This window comes from Zonotrichia albicollis, chromosome 21 (genome assembly GCF_047830755.1).
Source record: "Zonotrichia albicollis isolate bZonAlb1 chromosome 21, bZonAlb1.hap1, whole genome shotgun sequence".
NCBI classification, from domain to species: domain Eukaryota; kingdom Metazoa; phylum Chordata; class Aves; order Passeriformes; family Passerellidae; genus Zonotrichia; species Zonotrichia albicollis.
Genome location: NC_133839.1, coordinates 8,517,954 through 8,540,360, shown reverse-complemented (window position 1 = coordinate 8,540,360; position 22,407 = coordinate 8,517,954). Strand labels below are relative to the sequence as shown.

The following is a 22,407-nucleotide window of genomic DNA, read 5'->3' as shown; positions in this document are numbered from 1 at the left end:
GTAACATTGCTGTAAAAATGCAAGATACCACGACTGCAGAGCTATGTTCAATTTTCCTCTGACTTTGTCCTATTTATTTCCAGAACATGCTTGAAGAGCTATTAATTCATAAGCCAGATGATCCCATTGAGTTCATGATAAACCACTTAAAGCAAAACAATGATGATGGTAAGTGGAAATGGAGACACCAGAAATAGTTCAGCTCCTGATTTGTTGGGAGCTGTGCTGATGTTGGCAGGTGATGGATCAAACTTTTCAGGCTGAGTCTTGGGGAGGGGGGAGACAAAAAAAAAAAATGGTGAGCATTTTGGAATACTTACAGGCAAGATGCTTTTAATTTCTTTTTTTAGTGAGTAATCTAATAAGAAATGCACTTTAACAGTTCTAACAATGAAACCCTCTAAGGGAATAACAAAGAGTTCTGGTGTATCAATTATTAATGCCTTCTGTGCCCCATCTGATATTTCCTGTTGTCTTTAAGCTCGCTAATTACTCCTTTTGTCAGGTGTAAATTTGGGTTCCTATTCTACCTGGGCTGGCAGATTTCTCTGCTTTTTGATTAGTTTGTTACTCTCTGCTGTTAATGAGTTCCACAGCTCAGTGGCATCTCAGCTGAAGGAACAGTGAGTGTGTCTGCTCCTCTGTGGAACAAAACCTGGTAAATTGAATGGGAAGTTTGTATTCTGCACAATAAAAGCATGTACCCTCAATCAAATTATTTGATTTACAAACTGTTCACCCTTAGGCAGATTATATTTGGATATGCACAAGTGAACTGTAATTTTTGTTCTGCGTGAGCTGTCAGGGGGAGCTGGTGTCATGGAGCTTTGATGTTTCTTTAAAACCAGAGTAAACCATTATGAAAGTTGTGCTGCAGCATCAATGAAATCATTACCACTGGAGGTGCTGTGAGCTCTAAGTGATGGTGATTGAAATGCTGCTAAATATGTTAAAGAAAAAAAAAATCAAATCCTGCAAATTGTGCCCAGCCTTTTCTGGTGCAGGCATGCCTGAATAATCAATCTGGTTTGCAGACCCGTGGAAAATATGTGTAAGAATTTCCTGCAGTTTGATAGAATGCTGATAAAATTTCTTCACATTGGGCTAACATTTGTCCTGCAGCCCCACAGTGTTATTTTAACAGAATTAGGCAAGTTTCCATCTCATGACTTCAGCACTTAGAGGCTAAAGACAGAATTACAGCAGTTGTTTGTCAAAGGGAAAATGCTGTTTTCTTTTGGTCTGGAAAACCCTGTTAAGGAAGAAGAGGAACTCCAATTAAAATTAAAGCCTAAATGTTGTTTTAAGAATAAATTATATGGAAAATAATGTAACAGAAATGTGTAGCAGAGTCGATTTTACTTTTTGATCATGGAGGAAGGTGCTGACTATTTAGAAGGAAAAAAAAAAACCTTATTAAAGCCATCAGTAAAGTGATGAATTTTCATGATCTTGCCTTGCCTAGACAGTTTTAGCCCTAGAGAAAATTTCAAACAGAGATGTGTGGAAAAGAAGCATTGCATCTATCCCAGGTGTGAAGTTAGAAACCCTTTTAAATTAATAACAAGATCCAAAGTACTTTTAAAAATATAAACAAGTCTAATGGTGATTATAGCTTACAACTGCCTTGAAAACCTTGTAGGTCAAATGTGTGGCAAATTGTACTTAGGGCTCTGTGCTATTGTTCTTTCATGTGTTCCTTCTAAAAACCTTCAAGGGCCACATAAAGACTGATAATTCTTTCAAATTCAAAAATGCAAGTTTTCTTTGTATTGTGCTAATGAAAAAAAACGTTCAGGGTCTGAGTGGCATTTCTGTGAGCTCCTCCTTTGCACTCAAACCTCTGATGGAATGTAAAAAGTTCTGCAAGAATGTGCAGTGTGTACCCTGTGCTTCTCCTCTTTGATAAAGGATTTCTCTTACATGTTAAGCAAATTTTGTTGTATTAATGTTAATCATAAAATCTCTTGGATTTAAATGGAACTCTGTGAGTCCAGCTGTTGTTTTGTGTTATTCCAAGATTCAAATAGGAACTCATATTTAGGAAGAGGAACCCAAATTTACACCTGACAAAAGGAGTAATTTGTTGTTGCTAACATTGTTGTTGAATGTTAAAACTTGCTTTACTTGGATGAGTAAATCCCATAATATCTCATCAGACTAAATAGAGAATTAAATATGATTTTTTTACTGAAGAAAAAGGCATTTCCCAGAATTTCCTGCCTTCATGTAGCTGCTGCATTAAATTTGTTGCTTGGAGGGGTTAAACATGACACCCAGTGGTGTCCTGGTGGTGCCCCTGTGTCAGATGTTTGGGGAGAAGGCTTTAGAGGAGCCCTACAAGTGTGCAAATGAGTAAATCAGTGAATTACACTGCCCCATCTGCTGCCAGCCACTAAGCAGAGAGCAAACCAGATTTAGTACAAAGTGAGCATTTACAGTAGCCCTGGGCAATATTAAAGCATGAGATGGTGTATATAATGGTATGTTTCGTTTTTTATCAAACGTTTGTCCAAGAAAGCTGTGTATTAAAGCTTCAATACCTAAGGGCTTTCTTGTGAATTTTAAATCATGCTCCTAGTTAAACCTCAAAAGGATCTGTGGATGGAAAGGTTTTTTGATTTTCTTTGAAGTGGTTTGAAGAAGTTGATTAGTGTTGGCACCCAAGCACTCTTTTATGACGCTGTTTATAAATAATTCCTAAGTACCGGGCTGGAGTTTCAAGGTGTTAGATTTTAAAAAAACCCTAGGATTTAATCACATTACATTTGAAAGAAATTAGGTGATAAAAACAGCTGATGTATCCTTTTAAAGTATTTTTCTACATTGTGTACTAGTTCTGTTGCACTTGCAAGAACCAATAAGGGGGGGAGTTGTTCTTAAACCTTCCAAGTCAGATAACTTTGTAAAGATGAATCTGTAATTTGGGTTTCATGTATGTTTAAAAATTGCACCTGCCCAATAACTGTTAAGTGCATGGAAGGCCTCATGAAAATACATTTCACATCCTTGCCTGTCTGCTCCCATCAGACACGATCTCCCTTGGCTGTTGAGAGCTGAGGAGGTTTTTGGGTGAGTGGATCCCCCCTCTGCTCTGACCTGTGTTACTCCCAATAAATACTAACCAGTCCCTGCTGCACAGACTCTGATTTGGGGATTTTTTTCCCCCCCTGTGGTATAGGGGGAAAAAACATCAAAGCTGTTAATATAAAATGACAGTTCAAGGGATTGCAGCCCAAAGTGTATTTATGGAAAAAGTTCCAAATACTTTCCTAAGAGTGACTCCATTTTCTCCTGTTTGTCTTGCCTCTAATTCATTCCCAACAAAGCTCAGGGCAGTCATGCCCATTGTGTTGTGTGTGTGCACTGGATTAGGAATTCCTCAGAACTGGGATGCATTTTTTGCACCTTGCCCCCTCAGAGAAAGGAGAGGGACATGTAGCAGAGAAACACAAGAAACAGAAATGAGGAAAATTACTTTAAATGGTGACTAGAAAAATTGAAGGCTGCTGTCAAAAAGCATAGTGAGGGAGCCCTCATTCTGCAGTATCTAAATCTTCTCTGAGCCCTGACACAACCTATTTAAGTGAAACTAAAAACTGAAATATTTTTTCATCATGAAATGTGTTAGTTCTGAATCAATGTTTCAGGAATAAAAGTCAAGCTCAGGTAAGGAAATGTTTGTACCTTATGGTTCACCCTCTAAACTCTCCATGTTTCAATGGATTGAGATATACATATCTCATTTATCTCTGCAAGTGGCATGGTTAGAGTGTTAATCTCATTGACCATGGAGATTAAAGGAGGACCCAGGTGGCACTGATTTTCTGTTCCCCATTTTTCCCCAGTGGAACCAAATCCTGAAATCTCCACTGAGGTTTCCAGCTGAAATAATTGTTTCATGCTGGCTACATTGATACTACGCAATACAAGAGTGGGAAACTGGAGGGGATTTTTGCTCTTCTGCACTTTGATACTTGCATATCCTTGTTCCACAGCTCCAAGAATTTGTGTCCTTGGTCCACCTGCTTCTGGGAAAACTACAGTTGTGAGTACCTTGCCCTCAGTGTTGCAGCACTTCCCACTCTCTTATTTCTACTAAGCTCAGCATTTTGGAGAATTTTATTCTGGGAAAAGAATTTTGACATTTATCCAAGTGATAGATGAACACCAGACAAATTAAAGGGTGTCATTCCTGAGGGATACACCTGGGTGTTACACTACATATTAAAAACATATTTTCAAGTGAGGTCTGTGAGAACTCACTCAGGTAGTGAAACTACTGGAATGCAACAGAATTCTGTCTGCCTTGTTTTCCTTGCCTTTTAACAGGAATAATTAGCCTGGGGGAAGTAAGCTAACTGCACAATTACACCACATTTGTGGTGTTCCCTTGCTGTGAATTGCTCCTTTTGCATGGTCAATTGTCTCAAGTCCACTGGCACCATTAAATGCAAAGGTCAGAGTTGCATTTGAACCTCAGAAACGGCAGGTGATGCTGGTGAGGGCATAGTAGGAAGAATATTTCCTTCTTTAAATTCTGTGTTAAGGTACAGGAGATGAAAAAGCTGTTATTCAAAGCTGGATATTCTTGACTACCTTTATAAGAAACTACTTAAAGTTGCTTATATATATCTGTGTACTTAAATGTGTGGCTAAGGAAAACTTTGTCTTTCTGCAGCCTTCTGAAAAAAAAATGCTTCATTTTCTTTCCAAATATTTCAACCTGTATTTTTTTTTTCTCCCCTCAGGCAATGTGGCTTTGTAAACATTTCAATGCCATACGTGTCTCTCAGGAGACTTTGTTATTCAAGGAAGCATTAAGGCAGACAGAGGAAGCAAAGGCATATAAAGAAAGAAACCAGGTGTGTAAGAGAATATAATAGCAGTTGTTCTCGCGTCACAGAACAGGAATTATGTGGCATTCCCGTGATTTCCACTGCTGAGTTGAGCAGATGAGAGTAAAGATTCTCTTCTCTCTGTGCTGTGCATTGGTGTGTCAGGACACAGAGCAGGGGCAAGAGAGGGAGGCAATGCAAAATAAAGGAAGTCTTGAAAATTCCAACCTTGGAACAAGCAGCAGAACTGGGAAAAATCCAGGAATGCACAATCCAGTCTAGAAAAGCTCCATTCTATTATTAAACACAGTGTCTTCTATCTGGGCATGTTTGATAATCTCAATAAAATAAGCATTAATCTCTGAGGTCTCCTTTGGTACAAAATGCTCTGGAAAATATGTACACAAAGAACTTTTTTTTGATCTGACAGTGCTACTTAGTTGTGCATGCTTGATTTCTCTGTAGCATGACACAAATAACTTACTTGGTGCATTAACTCAAAAGGAGGATGACAATCCAGTCAGCTCCTGACAGCCCTGGAAGCTCTCAAGCTGAGGCAGGAGCAGCTGACTCAGATTGTTGAATTTTCCCCAATTCTGTGCACCTGAGTTGCTCCAGTCAGATTTTTAAATCCATTCATTGTGAGCATCCTAATTGATGTTCAAAGAACATTTTTTTCCAGGCGTCATGACTCCCAGGATTGGTTGATTAGTAATGTAATTAATTGTCTTATTATTAAAAATTAGTGACAGATTGGAAAAACATGTTGAAAGGTTATCTTGAATGCAAAGAAACATCTGATTCCTTTCTCCAATATCAAGGTATTCCATGAGAAATAAACTGGAAGAAATCTGGGTTTTTGTAATTTTCTCTAACAAGTCTACTAGTTTGAGTTTATATTTTGTCCCTTATCACCCATTTTCATAAAAATTTAAGCAATTTCCTATCTGTCGAAATTCTGCACCCCTGCTAAATCCAATTTAGAATTGGAATTGGCCAACAGATTTGTAATTTACTGATATGGCAGATAGTGTGATACACAGGGTTTTTTCCTTAGAAAATTAGGCTAAAATAGGGTAGTGTTTATAAAATTGAATAAAATACTGGATAAGTAAATGAAGTTTGGAGATGCCTGAAGTAGCACACTTCAAGATCTGAGAGCAAAGAGTTCACTGAACTCCCTGAACTCACTGGCAAAAATGTTTGCATTTGGCTGGGGTGGTATGGAATTATTCTTACTGAGGATATGTACTTTGAAATCTTAGTTCTAATTATTAAAGATTGTTTTGATAGGTTCATAAATTTATACTTGGAGGGGGAGAGTTTAAAACAAAAATTCCCTTTGGTTTAATTACTGTAATTATTAACATATTTCAGACTATACAGATGCACTTTCAAGGGTGTCCTTTTGGGCTTATTTGATGTAAAAAGATGGATGGTGTGGAAGATGAAAGTCAAAAATGTCAAGGCTAATCAGGTAGTGAGGAGGGCCTGCAGAGCAGAGGCTGCTGGTGGTTCAGCACTGTGCAGTTTGCCTTTGGAGTTGATTTTTACACCCTAGGAGGAGGTTTTCACTAAATAATTTTGTTCTTTTATGTGAGTTTGTTTCTTTGAATGTAACTCCTAGAATTAGGAAGAAGCTCCTGGGTTTCTCTAGGTTGGGATGAATGTTCAGGAGCAGAACAAGAGCTTTTATATGAGTTTGGATATAACCAGGGCATTAAAAAGTTGTAGTCCTGGCCAAAGCAATTTAATAAGTGAAGAGGAAAAGCAGGAGATAAGGCTGTGGTTTTTGGAGAGTCTGGTGTGAAGATCATAAAGACAATTTAATGTTTTTTCTCACTCTGATGTTGCTGCATTAACCCCAGAGCAGAGCTCAGGCAGTTTGGGGTCACTTGGATCTGGTCAAATGCTGCAAAAAACTCTGCAAATGTTTGCTCACATATTTTACCTGCCTTGAGCCAAGCTTCCATCTCTTTTGTGTTCACCCATTGAAGCATTTGGGTTTTCCTGGCACAGGAAGCCATGGAAGGCACTTTTAAAATCCATCATTTCTCTCTGAAGTTCCATTTTTCAAGTTGGACAAGCAATCATTCGCCCACACATACCTGGCCACTTACTAATGAGCACAGCTCAGGTAGTGAATTTTAAATACTGAGTGTTCAAAGCAAAATGTGATCATTCTGCATGTAAAAATACTCCAAAAAGAAGTCAGATATTTTTGAATATTCAGTAAATTGGAGAACCACAAGCTACCAATAAATATTCCATGAACAGAAAAAGAGGCTACATTTTTGGATAAATCATTGCAAATTATTCCCTCATCTCTAGTTATTATAATGTTAATAGGAAGCATCTTCAGGTGTTCCTATAGTGAAGTCTAATGATGAGCTATTGCATGTTTCACTTTTCCTGTTAACTGGGTAAAATAAGAAGTTGAAACAACTGTGGTAATTGTGGATTTTGTGGGATGGGTGTGCTCTTAATGCTACACTAAATTGCAGTTAAGGTGTTTGCATAATACCTAATAACTTCAAACTGCTCCTGAGTTGTGTCACGTCCCTGTGCTTTTTAAAAAGAAATAAAATAGAAGAGAAAAATAAATCCAAGGCATCCTTAACTATGCATGATCAGCATTCCAATCTGTTCAAGGGTAAGCCACTCTGAAGGAACAAAAAGAAAATGTTCCAGGTTTGTGTATCCAAAAAAAAGACCAACCTTTCACGTGTATTTATCTGAAAAAAATAAATCTAAACATTCATGATACTCAGGATCCTAAAGTAAATTTCTTCAAACTTGGTTGCTGTTCTCTCCAATTTGGAGAAACCAGAAATTTTTAGCTGAAGCTGTTTTCAGAGTAAAACTTCCAAGAAAAATGTCTACTGAAAAAGTGTCCTGTTAAAAAAGTGTGGGAATTTTATGAAAGGGGAATGAAATACAACTCTGAGTAGACCAGGCATGGAAATTGAAGTATGATGTTCCTGAAATAACATGGAATATTTAAAATTAATCATGAGTGGATACAGTTTTTCAGCAAATATGGAAATAGTGATTAAACCAGCATGGGTAGAAAAGTGTTCTGAACCTGACCAAAACCCCAGAGCAGTTTTTCCTTTACCTGCTCTGAATGTTGGGACAGCTCTGTGGGCAAGGTGTGGTTTGGCTGTTACCAAATGTGTGTCACTGCCCATTATTGCAGATTTCTGGGACGTGCAATCCCATCTCCCAGGCTCACCATATATTTATGTGTTTATGAGAGATAAATTATAAATGGGCTGCCTGATACTTACCAAATATCCTGATTTCTAGTGGGATAATTAGGCATTCTGCAAGCAGCCTATTGAAAATGATTTTGTAGGCCGCTGCTCAGTGGGGGGAAAAAACTGCCCAGGAAATGAGACTGGAATGGAGCCACAGAGAGCAGAAGGAGCAAAACCACTGAAATAGCTGAAATGCGTGTCCTTGGCTGTTTTTGTGCAGCCAAGCCCACTGCAAAGGCAGCAGTGAGAGCACCGCTGCTCGGAGAGCAGGGAGGATGCGCTTGGTGTAAATTGGTTTGGCAGAGCAGCCCCCAGCAGCGAGCAGCCGGCTTTGACACGGCACATGAAAGGAGCAGGCAGGTCCTGCCTGTCCCTGTCCCCAGCAAGGTGACAGGGGCTGCAGGGGGCTCTGACAAAGCGCCCTGGGGACCTGCTGGCTCGGAGCAAAGGCAGCAATTTCCTTCCCTCCTGCTCTGCTGCCTTGCCCCAGTGTTGGCTGATGTGAGGAGAGGCACTGAGAGCTGTGGACAAAAGAGATAAACAAAGGCAAACCCTGCCTGCCTGGGCCACCTGAGCTCTGCTGGGTGTGCTGGAGCACTTTCTGCACCCTCCTTCAAAGTGCCATTCCCACCACTCCTTGTGAGATTGTTTCATCGTCTAGTAAAGAAGATTTTATGAAATCTTCCCACATCATCAGCCAGATTTTTCTCATTGTATGAGTTGAAGTTCAAAGGAGTTGCTGCAAGGAATATTTTTTCCAGATGCTATGAGTCCCAGGATTAGTTGATCATGTAATTATCAAGCATGTATTATAGTTGATCAATGTAATTAATTGTCTTATTAAAAGACAATTGTCTAATTATTAACAATTAGCGGCAATTAAATATGTAGATTGGAAAAAGCATGTAGATTAGAAAAATATGTTGGAATATTATCTTGAATACAGAGAATTATCTGATTCCTGCCCTATCTAACTCTCCCAGCCTATAGAAATACTCATTTTTAGGTTTATACCCTTCAAAGTGGTTAGGAAATAGAAATGAGAAGCCACGGGTTATGGAACTAAAGGGAGCAGAGAGTCAAGCACACATTGTTAAGTGAAAGATAATTTATTTTAATTGGGAGGTAGAGAATTTGATTGCAGGTTGTTTTTTTCTGATTATTCTTTTTACCAATAATGACAGAATGAATAAGACAAGGCATTTATTGCAATTATTAATGGCTGTCATGAGCTGCATGGACAGAAGTTTAGACTTTGAGTTAACCTGGCTAACTCAGAGTTTAACCAAGTTCAGCTTAGAATAAAAGCCTAAATTAACAAAATAGTGGAACAAATTCTTACTAGAAGGAAAGGAAAGTATTGCTGATTTCTTGTTAGGAAATCAAATACAATGAAATAAATGTTGAAGGGTGCTGATCTGTATAGGAACTTTGTTCTTCTGTCACATAGCAAATACCTTCTTACAAAGCATCTCTAGAGGTGGACAAAGCAGCACGCACAGAACTAGTCACAGATGCAGTTTCCATCCCATTTCACAGTCCTGAGTTTAAAAATAAACTAAGTTCAACTGCAAAATACATTTTAAATAAATGTTTTGGGTGATGAGAGTTACTTGAAGCTATGAAACAAACCTCCTGAAAATCAAACTGTGCTGTTTGCTCAGTGTCTGAGGTTCTGTTTGTGTCACTGAGAGCTGGCAGGTCCCTGATGCTGAGCCCTCTGTCACTGGGGCAGTCAGGGGTCAGATCCTCGTGGTTAAAAGGATGATTTGTGGATGTGATGTTCCTGTGGATCCCTTTGCAGGTCTGGTGTCCAATGTGTGTGTCAGTGTGCAGAACTTGGCGCTGCTTCCATGCCAGTGTGCAAAACCCCCATGGATATTCATGCTCTGTGCTCAGCTTCCCTTTAACACTGATTTTTGTGCCCTTATTAACTCTTGGTCATTAACTCATGTTAATGACCCAGGACTCGCACGGAATTATTTATTTCTTTATTTCCAAGAAGACATCTCACTTCACCTTTAACCACAACGGTGCCTGCATGGTAAAATTCCTTTTGAACTCAATTGTGAATATTCAGCCCTTTTTTTTCTCTCTCTCTTTTTTTTTTTTTTTTTTTTGTTCTTTCTTTAGAAAATTCCCAATGCGCTTTGGGCCAATCTGATCCAGGAGCGTCTGTCAAACGTGGACTGCATCAAACAAGTAAGAATTGCTCCTCAGAGGGCTGCAGGATAAGCACTTACACAACTCGTGCCTGGTGTTTAGCATTCCAAGTCCCGAGCAGAGCAGGGAATGGGGGCAAATCATCGGGGCTCCCGAGCCAGTTGCTTTCTTGAACATCAGCGGAGGGAGTTTGGAGCTTTATTAACAGGATAAAGGGGAGGATGAGAGTATGCATATGCTAATCTTCCAGCACGGAGATGATCAAAGGCTGAACAAGCAGAGCTTTGTTGATTGCCTGGGGCAACTGGCAGAGATGGAGTGGACAAAAAAGATAAACAGAAAATAGATAGGAATCAATATTGTTGAGGGGTTTTGGCTCTTCTTGAGGAAAAGAGTCTTAACGTTACTGATTTCAGTTCTGTTTCTGGTTGTGTCTCTTTTTTCTTCCTATGTTAGGAAACACTGAATTTGAATATATTGTCTTCTGGGTAATAATTAATATTTTCACTCTTAGCTTGAATAGGTTTAGTTGTGTTCAAAACTGTGGCATTCTGTGTTTCTTGCTCCATGTTTCATCATCTGGGAGACTGAAACAATGATTTTTTTGATAATTAGTAAGAAAAAGTAAAGGGATTTGCAGAAATCCTAAATGATATCAACTTTTCTCCATAAAACACTGCAGACCTTACTGTATAATTGACCTATTAATGTTGAATTTGCAAAGCAGAATTAAACTTTGTATTTTCAAGCACTGTTCACTGTGCTTGCATTATATGGGACTGTCTGGTTTTCCTTGAAGGTCTTTCTAGCTGAGCTATTTGACTTCATTTTAAGTAATTTTAGTTACTTAGCACTCCATATTATATATCTGGTAGCACTCAATATATTTTTTTATCTGTAATAAATCCACACAGGATTTAGGCCCTTCAGCTGGCAGGAGAACCTGTTTGAAACCACACATGATATACTGTCCTGTTCATTTGTGTGGTATTTTTAGTTCTTTTATAACAAGAGCTCTAAAACCTCTAAAAAATGCCCATTTTTCCACATAGGTCTCTTTCCCTGATTAAAAGAACATATGTTTTCAGCAGCTACTTTTCCCAGTGTTTGTTAAAGTGAGTTTTACTGTCAGTGTACAAGCAAAATCCATCACTCTCCACAGGCTGCTTTCACCTTATTTTCCATTTTTTTTTTGTATAATTGTTGGCATGGCTTTAGTTCTCCTGTCAATAATGAGGGATGGATCTCTCAGTGAGTTATTTTCAGTATTAGGTCATGTATGAGTAAGGTGACAAGGTGGTTAAAATGCCAACAGCTGCACAGAGGCCTGCCTGTATTTCATGTTCCTGTTGTTGTCACCAGCAGCACTGAATCAGTGCTGGGTGTCTTACACAACCAGGGGGGAAAAAACCTTTATGAAGCTTCCCTGACATTCAGCAAGAATGGAATGGATGTAATCAACCCAGCTGAGGTTTCAACTGGTTTTTGGAGAAACACATTATTTGTATTTTAAAGGTGTGATGGTTATTAAAAATCTTGACATTAATAGTTAGACACACACAAAGTGACACAAATTATTTTCTCCTTTGAAAGGGGATCTATGCATTTTATGTGTAATATTTTCTGTGTGTAACTCAAAATAGAATTAATGCTGTGGGGTTTTTACATCACTGACCAGATTTATGCCATTTCTTTCAAAACATGAGTCAGCATGTTTTCACTGAAAAAATGTTCACAGATTAGGAGCAGCGTGTTGGACCACAGTACCACCAGCTGTTTGTTTTATTTCTCCTTGTGGTGTCATTGCCTTGGCATTAATTGTGCAGCTTTCATCCCACTGACAGTAGGAATAGAGGATTTTTTGTGCCGTTGTTTTGACACTCACAGGTTTATAGATGTCACTGGCATTCTCTGAGGAGAACATTTTTATTGATCAACAGCTCTGCTGAGGCCCTGTGTTATGTGTTCTTGTAACACAAACCTGGTCGGGACTGTGAGGGATCAGGTGGGGAGGTCTTGCAGCACACACAGGAAACTTATTGCAGGCATTATGTTAGAGCCTGGCACTTGTGAGGCTGATACAGAGAATTTTCATCCTGCAGGGTTAGCACAGCTTGGCTGCAGCCCCTCTGACTGCTGGGAATTCATGGAGGGGAGAGAAATTGCTCAGGATGAGTTTGAGGGGGAGCTGAGCCAATTTCTTGGAGGGTTAGCATCTTTAGAAACCAAACTTGGGCCAGTGAGTCACATAAAGAGTGGCAGAATGAGTTGAGATTGGTAATTTTTATGGTTGCCCTTGAAAGGGAAGGCAAAGAGAACAGTGGCCCTGTTTGGTTTTACTTTGATTGGTTCTGTTTGGTTTTACCTCGATTGGTTCTGTTGGGTTTTACCTCAGTTGGTCCTGTTTGGTTTTACTTCAGTTGTCTGTGTTTGATTTTACCTTGATTAGTTCTATTTGGTTTTATCTCAATTGGCTCTGTTTGGTTTTACCTCAATTGGTACTGTTTGGTTTTACCTTGGTAGCTAAAGGTAATAATATTTTCTCTATGAAACTCCATTCAAAGAAAGTGATGGTACAAAGATTTATCCAGGAAGAGAATCTGCCCGTTCACATTTTCTGTTTTCTGAGAAAAATAGAACTTTTAAAAACATTACTCCACTGACAGAACTAATGTGAGGCACAAGAGGTTCCTTTCTAATGGGAAATTTGGCAAGGTTTGAGCATTTTCCATTGTTCATACTGTTCATGTTGATGGGCTGCAAGAGCTGGGTTGTCAGTGTTTCTACTGCACTCTCAGTCTGCTGTGCTCTGAAAATCTCCAGAATTTTAGATCCACACTGGCAAAACCATTACTGATATTATTTTTTTTGGCCCTTTTTAAAAATTTTATCAGTGACATCTGCTTGGAGCTTGTCCCTCCTGTGACAGCACACAGGGAGCAGTGACCAGTGGAATTTCTCACTTTTAGCCTCTGTTCCAACCTTGGTGTGATTGGGTGCAATCCTTGGATAGAAGGTTACTGCCATCAAGAACCAAAAGAAGATGGCTTCTTAAAGAAACAAATTCATCATGTGAAGTTCTTAATTACACTTTAATGACAGTCAGGAGGGCAAAATAGCAAATAAAGCATGATAAGCATATTTTAAGTCAGATCTTGCTCTGCTGTGTCTCCTTCCTCTTGCTGCATTCTCAAGCCACACTCCCTTTCCACTCTTTTTTTTCCCCCTTTATTTTTCCCCCCTTTTTTTTAATTTTATCTGTGACACCTGCTTGGAGCTTGTCCCTCCTGTGACAGCACACAGGGAGCAGTGACCAGTGGAATTTCTCACTTTTAGCCTTTGTTTCAACCTTGGTGTGATAGGGTGCAATCCATGCCTGGATAGAAGGTTACTGCTATCAAGAACCAAAAGAAGATGACTTCTTAAAGAAACAAATTCATCATGTGAAGTTCTTAATTACACTTTAATGACAGTCAGGAGGGCAAAAAAAGACCAATGTTTGCATGGAGCATGATAGGCATATTTTAAGTCAGATCTTGCTCTGCTGTGTCTTCTTCCTCTTGCTGCATTCTCAAGCCACACTCCCTTTTCACTCTTTTTTTTTTTCCCTTTATTTTCCCCCCCTTTTTTTTATTTTATCTGTGACACCTGCTTGGAGCTTGTCCCTCCTGTGACAGCACACAGGGAGCAGTGACCAGTGGAATTCTCACTTTTAGCCTCTGTTCCAACCTTGGTGTGATAGGGTGCAATCCTTGGATAGAAGGTTACTGCTATCAAGAACCAAAAAGAGATGGCTTCTTAAAGAAACAAATTCATCATGTGAAGTTCTTAATTAGACTTTAATGACAGTCAGGAGGGCAAAAAAAGACCAATGTTTGCATGGAGCATGATAGGCATATTTTAAGTCAGGTCTTGCTCTGCTGTGTCTTCTTCCTCATGCTGTGCTCCCAAGCCACACTCCCTTTTCACTCTTTTTTTTTTCCCCTTTATTTTTTTTCTTTTTTTTTTATTTTATCTGTGACATCTGCTTGGAGCTTGTCCCTCCTGTGATAGCACACTACTTGCAGCTGTTCAGACCTCCAGCTCTGAGCTGTGCACGGGGTGCCCTGAGCATACGGCCTTTTTGATGTGTGATAAAACAGAACCGAGCCACTGGGGGTATGGAGAGGCAGAGCAGCAGAATATCAATAAACCTGTTCTGAACAAAGCTGCAGCTCTGTGCTGGAATAGACATTTCACTGAAGTGTCAAGTAGATGGATAATATATTCTAATTAGGGACTGACTGATACCCTGCAACTCAGAGACCTTTGGAAATCAGCTCCAAAATGCTCACTGTTTTTTGTAATGTGTGTTGGTTTTGCATTTGTTTAATGCCTTAAAATATATTTTCAGCAGGGAGCTATTTATTGAGCTTTGTTTTCCTAAATACCCCAAACTTTCTGCTTATTGCCTGTTTTAAGGGCCTTTGAAATTTGTGTGTAAACCTCCTGAAGTTTGCTGTGGATTGTTAAAAGTATGGATTGGTTATTGTTATACTATTGTGTTTACTGCCTGTTGCACAGTATGTGATTTGAACCATAAGCAGTAGTGACTTCAGCTTTTGTAGGGCAATTTTTGTGGTTTTTTTACATTTGTTTTGTTATAGTTTCCAAAAATGTTGCACTCAGAGTGGAGAAAACAAGCCAGATTTGTAGTCTTTGTAAATTGGCATTGATTTATTTGCCATCAGACCTCAGCTGCCATTTCTCCCTAGAAGATCTGGCCCTATATATATATATATTTTGCACCAGTATATTCCAAACTAGTGCTGAAGTTCCTGGCATAGCACTACAAACATTGTTCAGCTTTGCCTTCTGCAAGTCCCAAGGGATAAATTGATTTCTCAGCACCTGTGTGACCTTAGCCAGTGGTTCATTCTAATTTGGCAGAGCAAACACTGGGAGTGGCAAAAATGGCTTGCAGATACTTGAGTCTTGTATTTTCTACATCTGTCAGCAGGATGACACCTTGCTGAAACCAGGCTAATTAAGGAATTTTAAATAATCTGCTCTATTTTCTTGTGTAATTGGAATGGCCCATTCCCTCCCACAGAAGTCCTGGAGATAGATTTCCCTGAAATACTTGGAGAACCTTTGGACCCCACCCCGACAGAGCACCAGATTTATGTGGGAGCTGAGAATGATTGCCAGTTAATGCAATATTAAAATATCTCCTTTATTTCAGCACAAAGATAGCTCCCAGATTTCCTGAGGAATCACAAAGTTATTTGGAGGGGTGGGATAGAACAGCAAGGACTTGTGTGCTCAGGAAAGTGCCAGATAAATTAGGGGGAGTTCAGAAGACTCAGATGTGAGCCTGGGAAGCGGATTAGATTTCAAATACTGCATCAGACAAAAACTGAGTGAGGCTGCAGCTCTCTGTCGGTATTTCACAGATCTGTAAATGTTTTTTTAAAGATGCTCAATCCAACACTTAGCTGGCTATAACAAGGACTTAAGGGAGCAAAAAGCTCTTTTTTCTTTTTTCTTTCTTTTGCTCTGTTGCTTCATTAGCTCTGGGAACACTGGTTCCATTACTGTGAGTTTTCCTGTATAATTTAAGAAAATAATGAAAGCATGCATATTTTCCTCAGTGTTCTTGGCATTAAATCTGTCTTTAGATTTGTTTAGCTCCTTTTTTTTATATATATATACACAGTGTGGGCTGGTATCCTTTTGAATATTTCAAAACTGTAGAAATTGTTCTGGGTTGTTTTTATTCGAGATAGAAGTTGGCTTGTTTTTATTTTTAAGATTAAAACATGAAAAGAAAAAAATCATTGCTACAATCCATAAGTTCCCATTGCTGTGTGGCAGTGGAATCAGTGCATGAATTTCACAAAAATATCAGTGCTCCATGTTTGCTTCCTTCTCTCACAAGCATCCATGAGAAATACTGAGCTGTGGAAGGATCAGAATGAGGTAATTTTTGTGTAAACAGCACTGAGATTTAGTGTGAATTTTGTGGGGTTTTTTTCTCTTCCAGGATCAATAACTCTTTCATGTTTTTGTTCAATAGGGATGGATTTTGGAAGGCTTCCCTGAAAACCAGGAGCAGGCATGGATGCTGCAATCATCTGGCATTTTTCCTAGGCATGTTGGTAAGCAGTACAAGGTTTGTGTGTGGTTGCATCCAGGAGGAAAGACTGGAAGGGTTTGTCTTCAAAAATCCTCAATAAATTCAATACCAATGCTGGAGACAGTCACCAGACAGCACAATATTTCAGTAGGGTTGAAAGTCTGAGGTAACCTGGGGGATTTTAAGCCCTGTCTTTCACAGCCTTTTCTCCTTCCATGTCAGAGCTCTGTAAATTCCAGACCCTGCACCAGGTGGGTTTGAGCAGCTAAAGGTGGCTTTGCTCCTGACTTCCATCTCTAAAAATCAGCTTTTATCCTCAGCCTAAACCAGTTCCTCATGTGCTAAACACAAGTTTATGCTTCTGTTGAATTAGGGAATGTAAATTTCACCAAGTGAAGTGGAAACATGGTGATTTTAAGCTTGACCTTTCAGAGTGGGGCTGGATTCTGGCTGGTTTGGGGTGGAATGTTCTACAGACCTTGACAGCTGCCCTTGCCGTACAGCAGAAGCAACTTGTCCCAAATTATAGCTAAAGGACCTACTTAGAATATAAAAAAATACTGCAATTGTGTGGAATGCAGTGTGAAATGATAAATTCAGAGCTTGCCAGTGCACAGAATTTATCCAACTTGATGAATTGTCACTTTGGATTTGATTTGGATGATATTCAACTGTTAATGAAGAATTCAGAATCACTGCAGTAGAGTTAGGCAAAAATGTTTAATGTCTAGTACTTGCATGTATTTTTAATATACCTAATAACATCTGAAGTTGAGTTTTGCTCACAATTATATCTGTGCCACCAAGACCTGAATGAGAATCTTACAGCTCAGCCTGTCTAGTTAATCAAAAAGAAGATTGAGAGGAGATGAGATTTACTGTGTGTGAGTACCTTAATAGGGAGAAAAGTGCCTGAAAAAGCCATTTAATACAAAGAAGAAAGTCATAAAAAGAACTTGTTTGAAACCTGTAATCAAATGCACTGAAAATAGTAATTAAATTACAGTGTTTAACTGCAAGGATGATTAGCCAAAAGCAACCCAGGGAACTGACAGATTCTTCCTCTTTTGATGCTTTCTAATCAAGTTTGAACGCTTTTCTGTGAGGTTATATATTAAAAAAAATGACTTTCACTGGTCTCACCACCAAAGAACCTGGGTGAAAAGTAATGTTTGTGGTGTAGAAGAGAATCAGCCTCAAGTGTCAGTGGGAACTTCTGTCTGAGGCTCCAGAGACAATTTTTTATTGCTGCTGGTGATGTCTTTTGGATAATGGGGACAGTTGGTGCCCATGGGTACTGGATTCATGGATATTTTATCCCACTGTATTGTTTAGTATTCTGACTAAAAGTGGAGTAAAATATTTGCAGGGAGAATGCTGGAAAATGAAATGTGCTCGAGATAAATTCAGCCACCTTTGATATTAGGATACATCTGAACAGTTACAGGGAATAAAGCTAATTATTAACAGGAGTTACACTTTTAAATTTTTTTTCCTTTTTGTTGCCTAGTTATGCTCTATGCCCCAGACACTGTGCTGATTGAGAGGAGTGGTGGGAAAAGGCTGGATCCCCTCACACAAGGTGCAGTATTGTTTGTTCCTGACCTCCCCTGCACACTGCAGTCTTGCTTGGTCTCAGAAATGTTGTAGTACTACTGATGGGGCTAAAATTTAAATGGGATCCCTTTTAAAACTAGTAGGAATTTGTAATTATAAATTTCAACTGTTTGGAAATGGTATTTGTTGACATTGCATTATTTTCAGTGCCAATAAAATACAGGGAAATAAAAAGTTCAGGATTGAACCTGCAAACTGGACTATGGCAGTACAGAATATTTAAAGGTTAGATCTGTCCATATGAGTTTATAATTTTGCTGTGCATCTCTGCTAGGTCCTGCTTTGTTTCTGAGGTGCAGGGATGCTTTTAGGGTAAATAAAATAATTTCCATTAGGTTAAATAAAAGCATTTCTATTAAACAAAATAAACTGTCAAATCGACTCAGCTCTTATTGTCTGTTGAGTTTTATCATCAATCATCCATCATGTGATAAAATCCTGCAATTGCTCAATAAAAATATCAGGTTGGATGTTTTGAGGAGTGGAATTAAGAGGAACATTCTTAATTAGAGGCCTGTTAATTCATGCTACTAGTTCTGAGGAGTGGAATTAGGAGGGACATTCTTAATTAGAGACCTGTTAATTCATGCTCTTAGCTCCTAACCATGTTCCCTGTAGAGGTTTTCCACACAACCTTTGACTGGCCAAGTGACCCCCTGGTGCAGGAGAGGTTGGTGAAACCAGAAGATCTGTCTGAGCAGGAGGTGTCCAAGAAGCTGCTGGAATACCACAGAAACTTCCCTGAGATCTTCCACATCTACCAGAAGGTTCTGAAATCCATCAACGCAGACCAGCCCTCGGTGGATGTTCTCTCACAGGGTAAATTTGTGCTTTGTGGGAAGCGGAGCAGGTCCTGTTTGAGGGCTGGTTCCTGGCTCTTGCAGTCACTTTGTAGGATTAGGCAGCTCAGATGCTCCCAGCGGAGCTGTGCTCTCTCTAGAGCAGTGTGGAGAGCCTGGTTTAAGCATGGCTTAAAGAAAGAGGCCATGAAGGTGTTCAGCTGAGGGAAATATAGAAGCCTGCTGCAAAGCAGCCTTTCCCAGGCTTGATCCTGTAAATAATTAAGGTTCTCAGCCACCTTTTACATAAACAACAAGATTCTCAGGCCGTTCTGTCCTTGGCTGCTACTGGGAACAGACGGCCAGTCTGGGAATAGATATGAAGGTTTTGAGAACCTTTCATATCATGGTGGGAACACTGATCTTGGTTTCAGTAAACTAACTTCAGGTATTGTAAACAAAAGGAGGACCTGAAGTTTTCTCTACAGCCTATCAGGAGCTCAGATTTTGCAATATGCATGAAGTGAATTAACACTGTTATAAAAAGTGCCTGATTGATGAATAAAGTGGAGTCAGATGCTAAATCAACAAAAGTGGTCGCTCCCTCACTTCAACAGAGCAGTATTTGGGCTGTTCCTGGTGGTTATTTTACTGGAGTAAGTGCAGATAACTGGAAATTCTCAGCTCCCAGCCCTGCCAAGGAAGAGCTGAGTCAGCAGAGCAAATGTCACCATCATTTCTGTGAGTGTCTCTTCTAAAGGGGAGCCCTGTGGCTCAATTCGTCTCCCAAAGGGCCAATACCTTCCCAAGTCTGAGAACAACAAGGAGGAGTAGTTCAAAGCTGGGAACATTTCATTGTTTAAAAGCTGTTTGTGCTGGGAGCTTTCCTGTTCATCAGTTGTTGTTTGCCTTTGCTTGGCTGTAATGCAATCTGACTTTTAATGTTGATCCTTCTAGAAGAGAATAAGGAAACTGCCAGAAAGACCAATTGATGTACTTTGTAGCTGTCAGTCTGCAGATGATCTCTTATATCCCTGTAATTTTGCATCTCAAAAAGGTCTTTTTTTTTAATAACAAGTGCTGCACTTTTAAGATAAACAAGTAGGAAGTTTATATTCTGAATTTCCACATTAATTACCTCTAAATTACTTAATTAAATTTAAAAGTTCATATCATCATTCATAAAGAATTCATGCCTTGAATTGTAAATAAAAATGTGAGTGCCTGAATATTAATTATTATTAATTAATAATGTAGTGAGATAAATTGAAAACTGGAATGAAAAAATCCTCTCTAGATCTTTTTTCTGCAGTGCATCAAGCAGCCAGATTTTTTTAAAGAATAATTAGATGTGGAGACTGTCTAGGGGATCATTACTCCTAATTAACTTGGTTATTTACTGCAAATTAAGCATCATTTGTAAGCAGGGTGCTTTGCCTGTAATGTTTGTGCTTTTCAGTACACTGGGTTGTGGAAAATGTTCAGAATAACTGGAGCACTGCTTGGTAGCTGATTCTCAGGGTTCCATGCAGCAAACACTATTTTCTAGTAGGATTTTCCAGGTTTTCTGTTTGGATTTTTATTGCCCCAGCTAAAAAAAAAAAAAAAAAAGAGATCTCTCATAAAAATGAGCAGTATTGTGGGTTGCTTCACACAATTATAAAATGTTGTGGACTGAATTGCTGCTGCCCTGATGTGGGAATGACACCCAGTGCAGTTGGGCAGTGCAGGATCCCAGCTCTGCAGGAAGGGATGGATCCAATCCCATGGGGCTGCACCTTTAGTTTCTCCATATTTTAGGGATGCTGTGTAGAAATTTGAGTTTGCTAGAGGTGCTTATTTATTGGAAAATATTTTCTAATCATACTAAATCATCTAAGGGAGGGTTCCCTGAAAAATTGTTGGTACAGAGCAATGCATTGACTGTGGCTCCTAAAATCCTGATCCTCAGGGTGTTCCCCACCAATCCTTTTGTGCTTTTTAACATAGCTTTTGACTCATTCAAACACTCATGCTTAAGCTTGTCCTATTCCTGAACCTAAAATTCTTTTTTTATTACAAGAACTCTTTAGATAGTCCTTTATTGGATCTGAAGATCTCACAAAAACTGAGAGAGGCTGCAGCTCATCTGGGCTCACCTTTAGGTGTACCCACTGCAATCCCAGGGGAATCAGAGCTTTGAAGATGTGTCCTTGCTTGCTTTGGTCATGGCCAACCAGAAAATTTAACTTTGGCATTGGACTGATGCCTGGAAAAGCCAAAAGATGTCACAAGTATGGCTTGGGCTGCTCCCTTCTCTGGCATTCTCAGCCATCAAATGGCCACAGCTGTGTCCAAATACAATCCAAATTTGTCCTCACTGCCAATGCTGTGATATCTTTTGGTGATCTCTCAGGTTCTCCTTTGGGTTTGTAACCAAGTCCAGGTCTCTATAATGTGGCAATGCTGATGATGCTTCACATGTCCCCTGGTCTTTCCAAACCTGAAGGTTGTATTTCGTGCTTGAAGCAAAATTTAGGAGCATGGTGTCCAGCAAATGGGTGGAATCAGGCAGAGAAACTCAAATTTTCTTTACAAGTTACACAAAAAGGATGGGTAAAGGAATAAAACATCCACACTCAGCTCTGTGTTGTCAAGGCTGAGCAGTGTCACGACACACTGTGCTACAAGTCTATAATATTGTAATTAGGAGTCTTAATCACACACAGCTGGATAAATGTCATTAATTTAACATCCCGAGTTTTTACGCTTAAATATTTGTTCAGAAACTGCAGAAAGTATTAAATGTAATTACAGCCCTCTATAATTTGCATGGTAAAATTGTAGCTATCAAGCAAAAATTACTTCTGCTAAAAACAACATGGTAAGAGAGCAATTATTAATTGAATCTGCTCTTTAAAATGGTTTGACAGGCACTGATGAAAGACAGAGGAATGTAATGATAGTGAGATTTCTGAAATTCCTCTCAGAGCAAATTGCTGACAGGACACTTTTATATCAGTGTCCTGATTTTGGGTGCAGAGTCTGGGTGTTTCAGTGATAAAATAAACCATGATCAACATCTTTTTAAGAGAAGAGAGTAGTTTATCAATTATTATATTTTTTAAAGAAATGAGTTAATTTTTTGCCTTTAAGAAGAGAGTAGTTAATGAATGATTATATTTATTTTTTTAAAGAAATTATATTTTGTGCATTTAAGAAAAGAGTAGTTTATCAATGATTATATTTATTTTTTTTCGTAGAAATGGGTTAATTTTTTGCCTTTAAGAAAGTAGCTAATAAATTATTATATTTATTTTTTTAAGAAATGGGTTAATTTTTTGCCTTTAAGAAGAGAGTAGTTAATGAATGATTACATTTATTTTTTTAAAGAAATGATAATATTTTTTGCATTTAAGAAAAGAGTAGTTTATCAATGTTTATATTTTTTTTTTGTAGAAATGGGTTAATATTTTGCCTTTAAGAGAGTAGCTAATAAATTATTATATTTATTTTTTTAAGAAATGGGTTAATTTTTTGCCTTTAAGAGAGTAGTTAATCAATGATTATATTTATTTCTTTAAGAAATGGGTTAATTTTTTGCCTTTAAGAGAGTAGTTAATAAATGATTATATTTATTTTTTTTAAAGAAA

The 22,407-nt window shown here is 38.8% G+C and overlaps 1 protein-coding gene across 9 annotated transcripts in view; it reads left to right on the top strand.

The window, feature by feature from the left end:
• AK8 (adenylate kinase 8) overlaps positions 1-22,407 on the top strand; it is a 69,389-nt gene that overhangs the window by 4,881 nt on the left and 42,101 nt on the right. For 4 of the 9 annotated variants that reach the window (XM_074556256.1, XM_074556258.1, XM_074556255.1 and 1 more), the window contains exons 2-8: positions 84-168; positions 3,999-4,048; positions 4,752-4,865; positions 10,232-10,300; positions 16,320-16,401; positions 17,890-17,961; positions 18,615-18,815. In XM_074556256.1, coding sequence (XP_074412357.1) covers positions 84-168; positions 3,999-4,048; positions 4,752-4,865; positions 10,232-10,300; positions 16,320-16,401; positions 17,890-17,961; positions 18,615-18,815 — 673 coding nt within the window. Of the gene's footprint in view, positions 1-83; positions 169-3,998; positions 4,049-4,751; positions 4,866-10,231; positions 10,301-16,181; positions 16,223-16,319; positions 16,402-17,889; positions 17,962-18,614; positions 18,816-22,407 lie in introns of those variants that run through there. The other 5 variants (XM_074556257.1, XM_074556263.1, XM_074556262.1 and 2 more) reach the window with 5 other exon arrangements.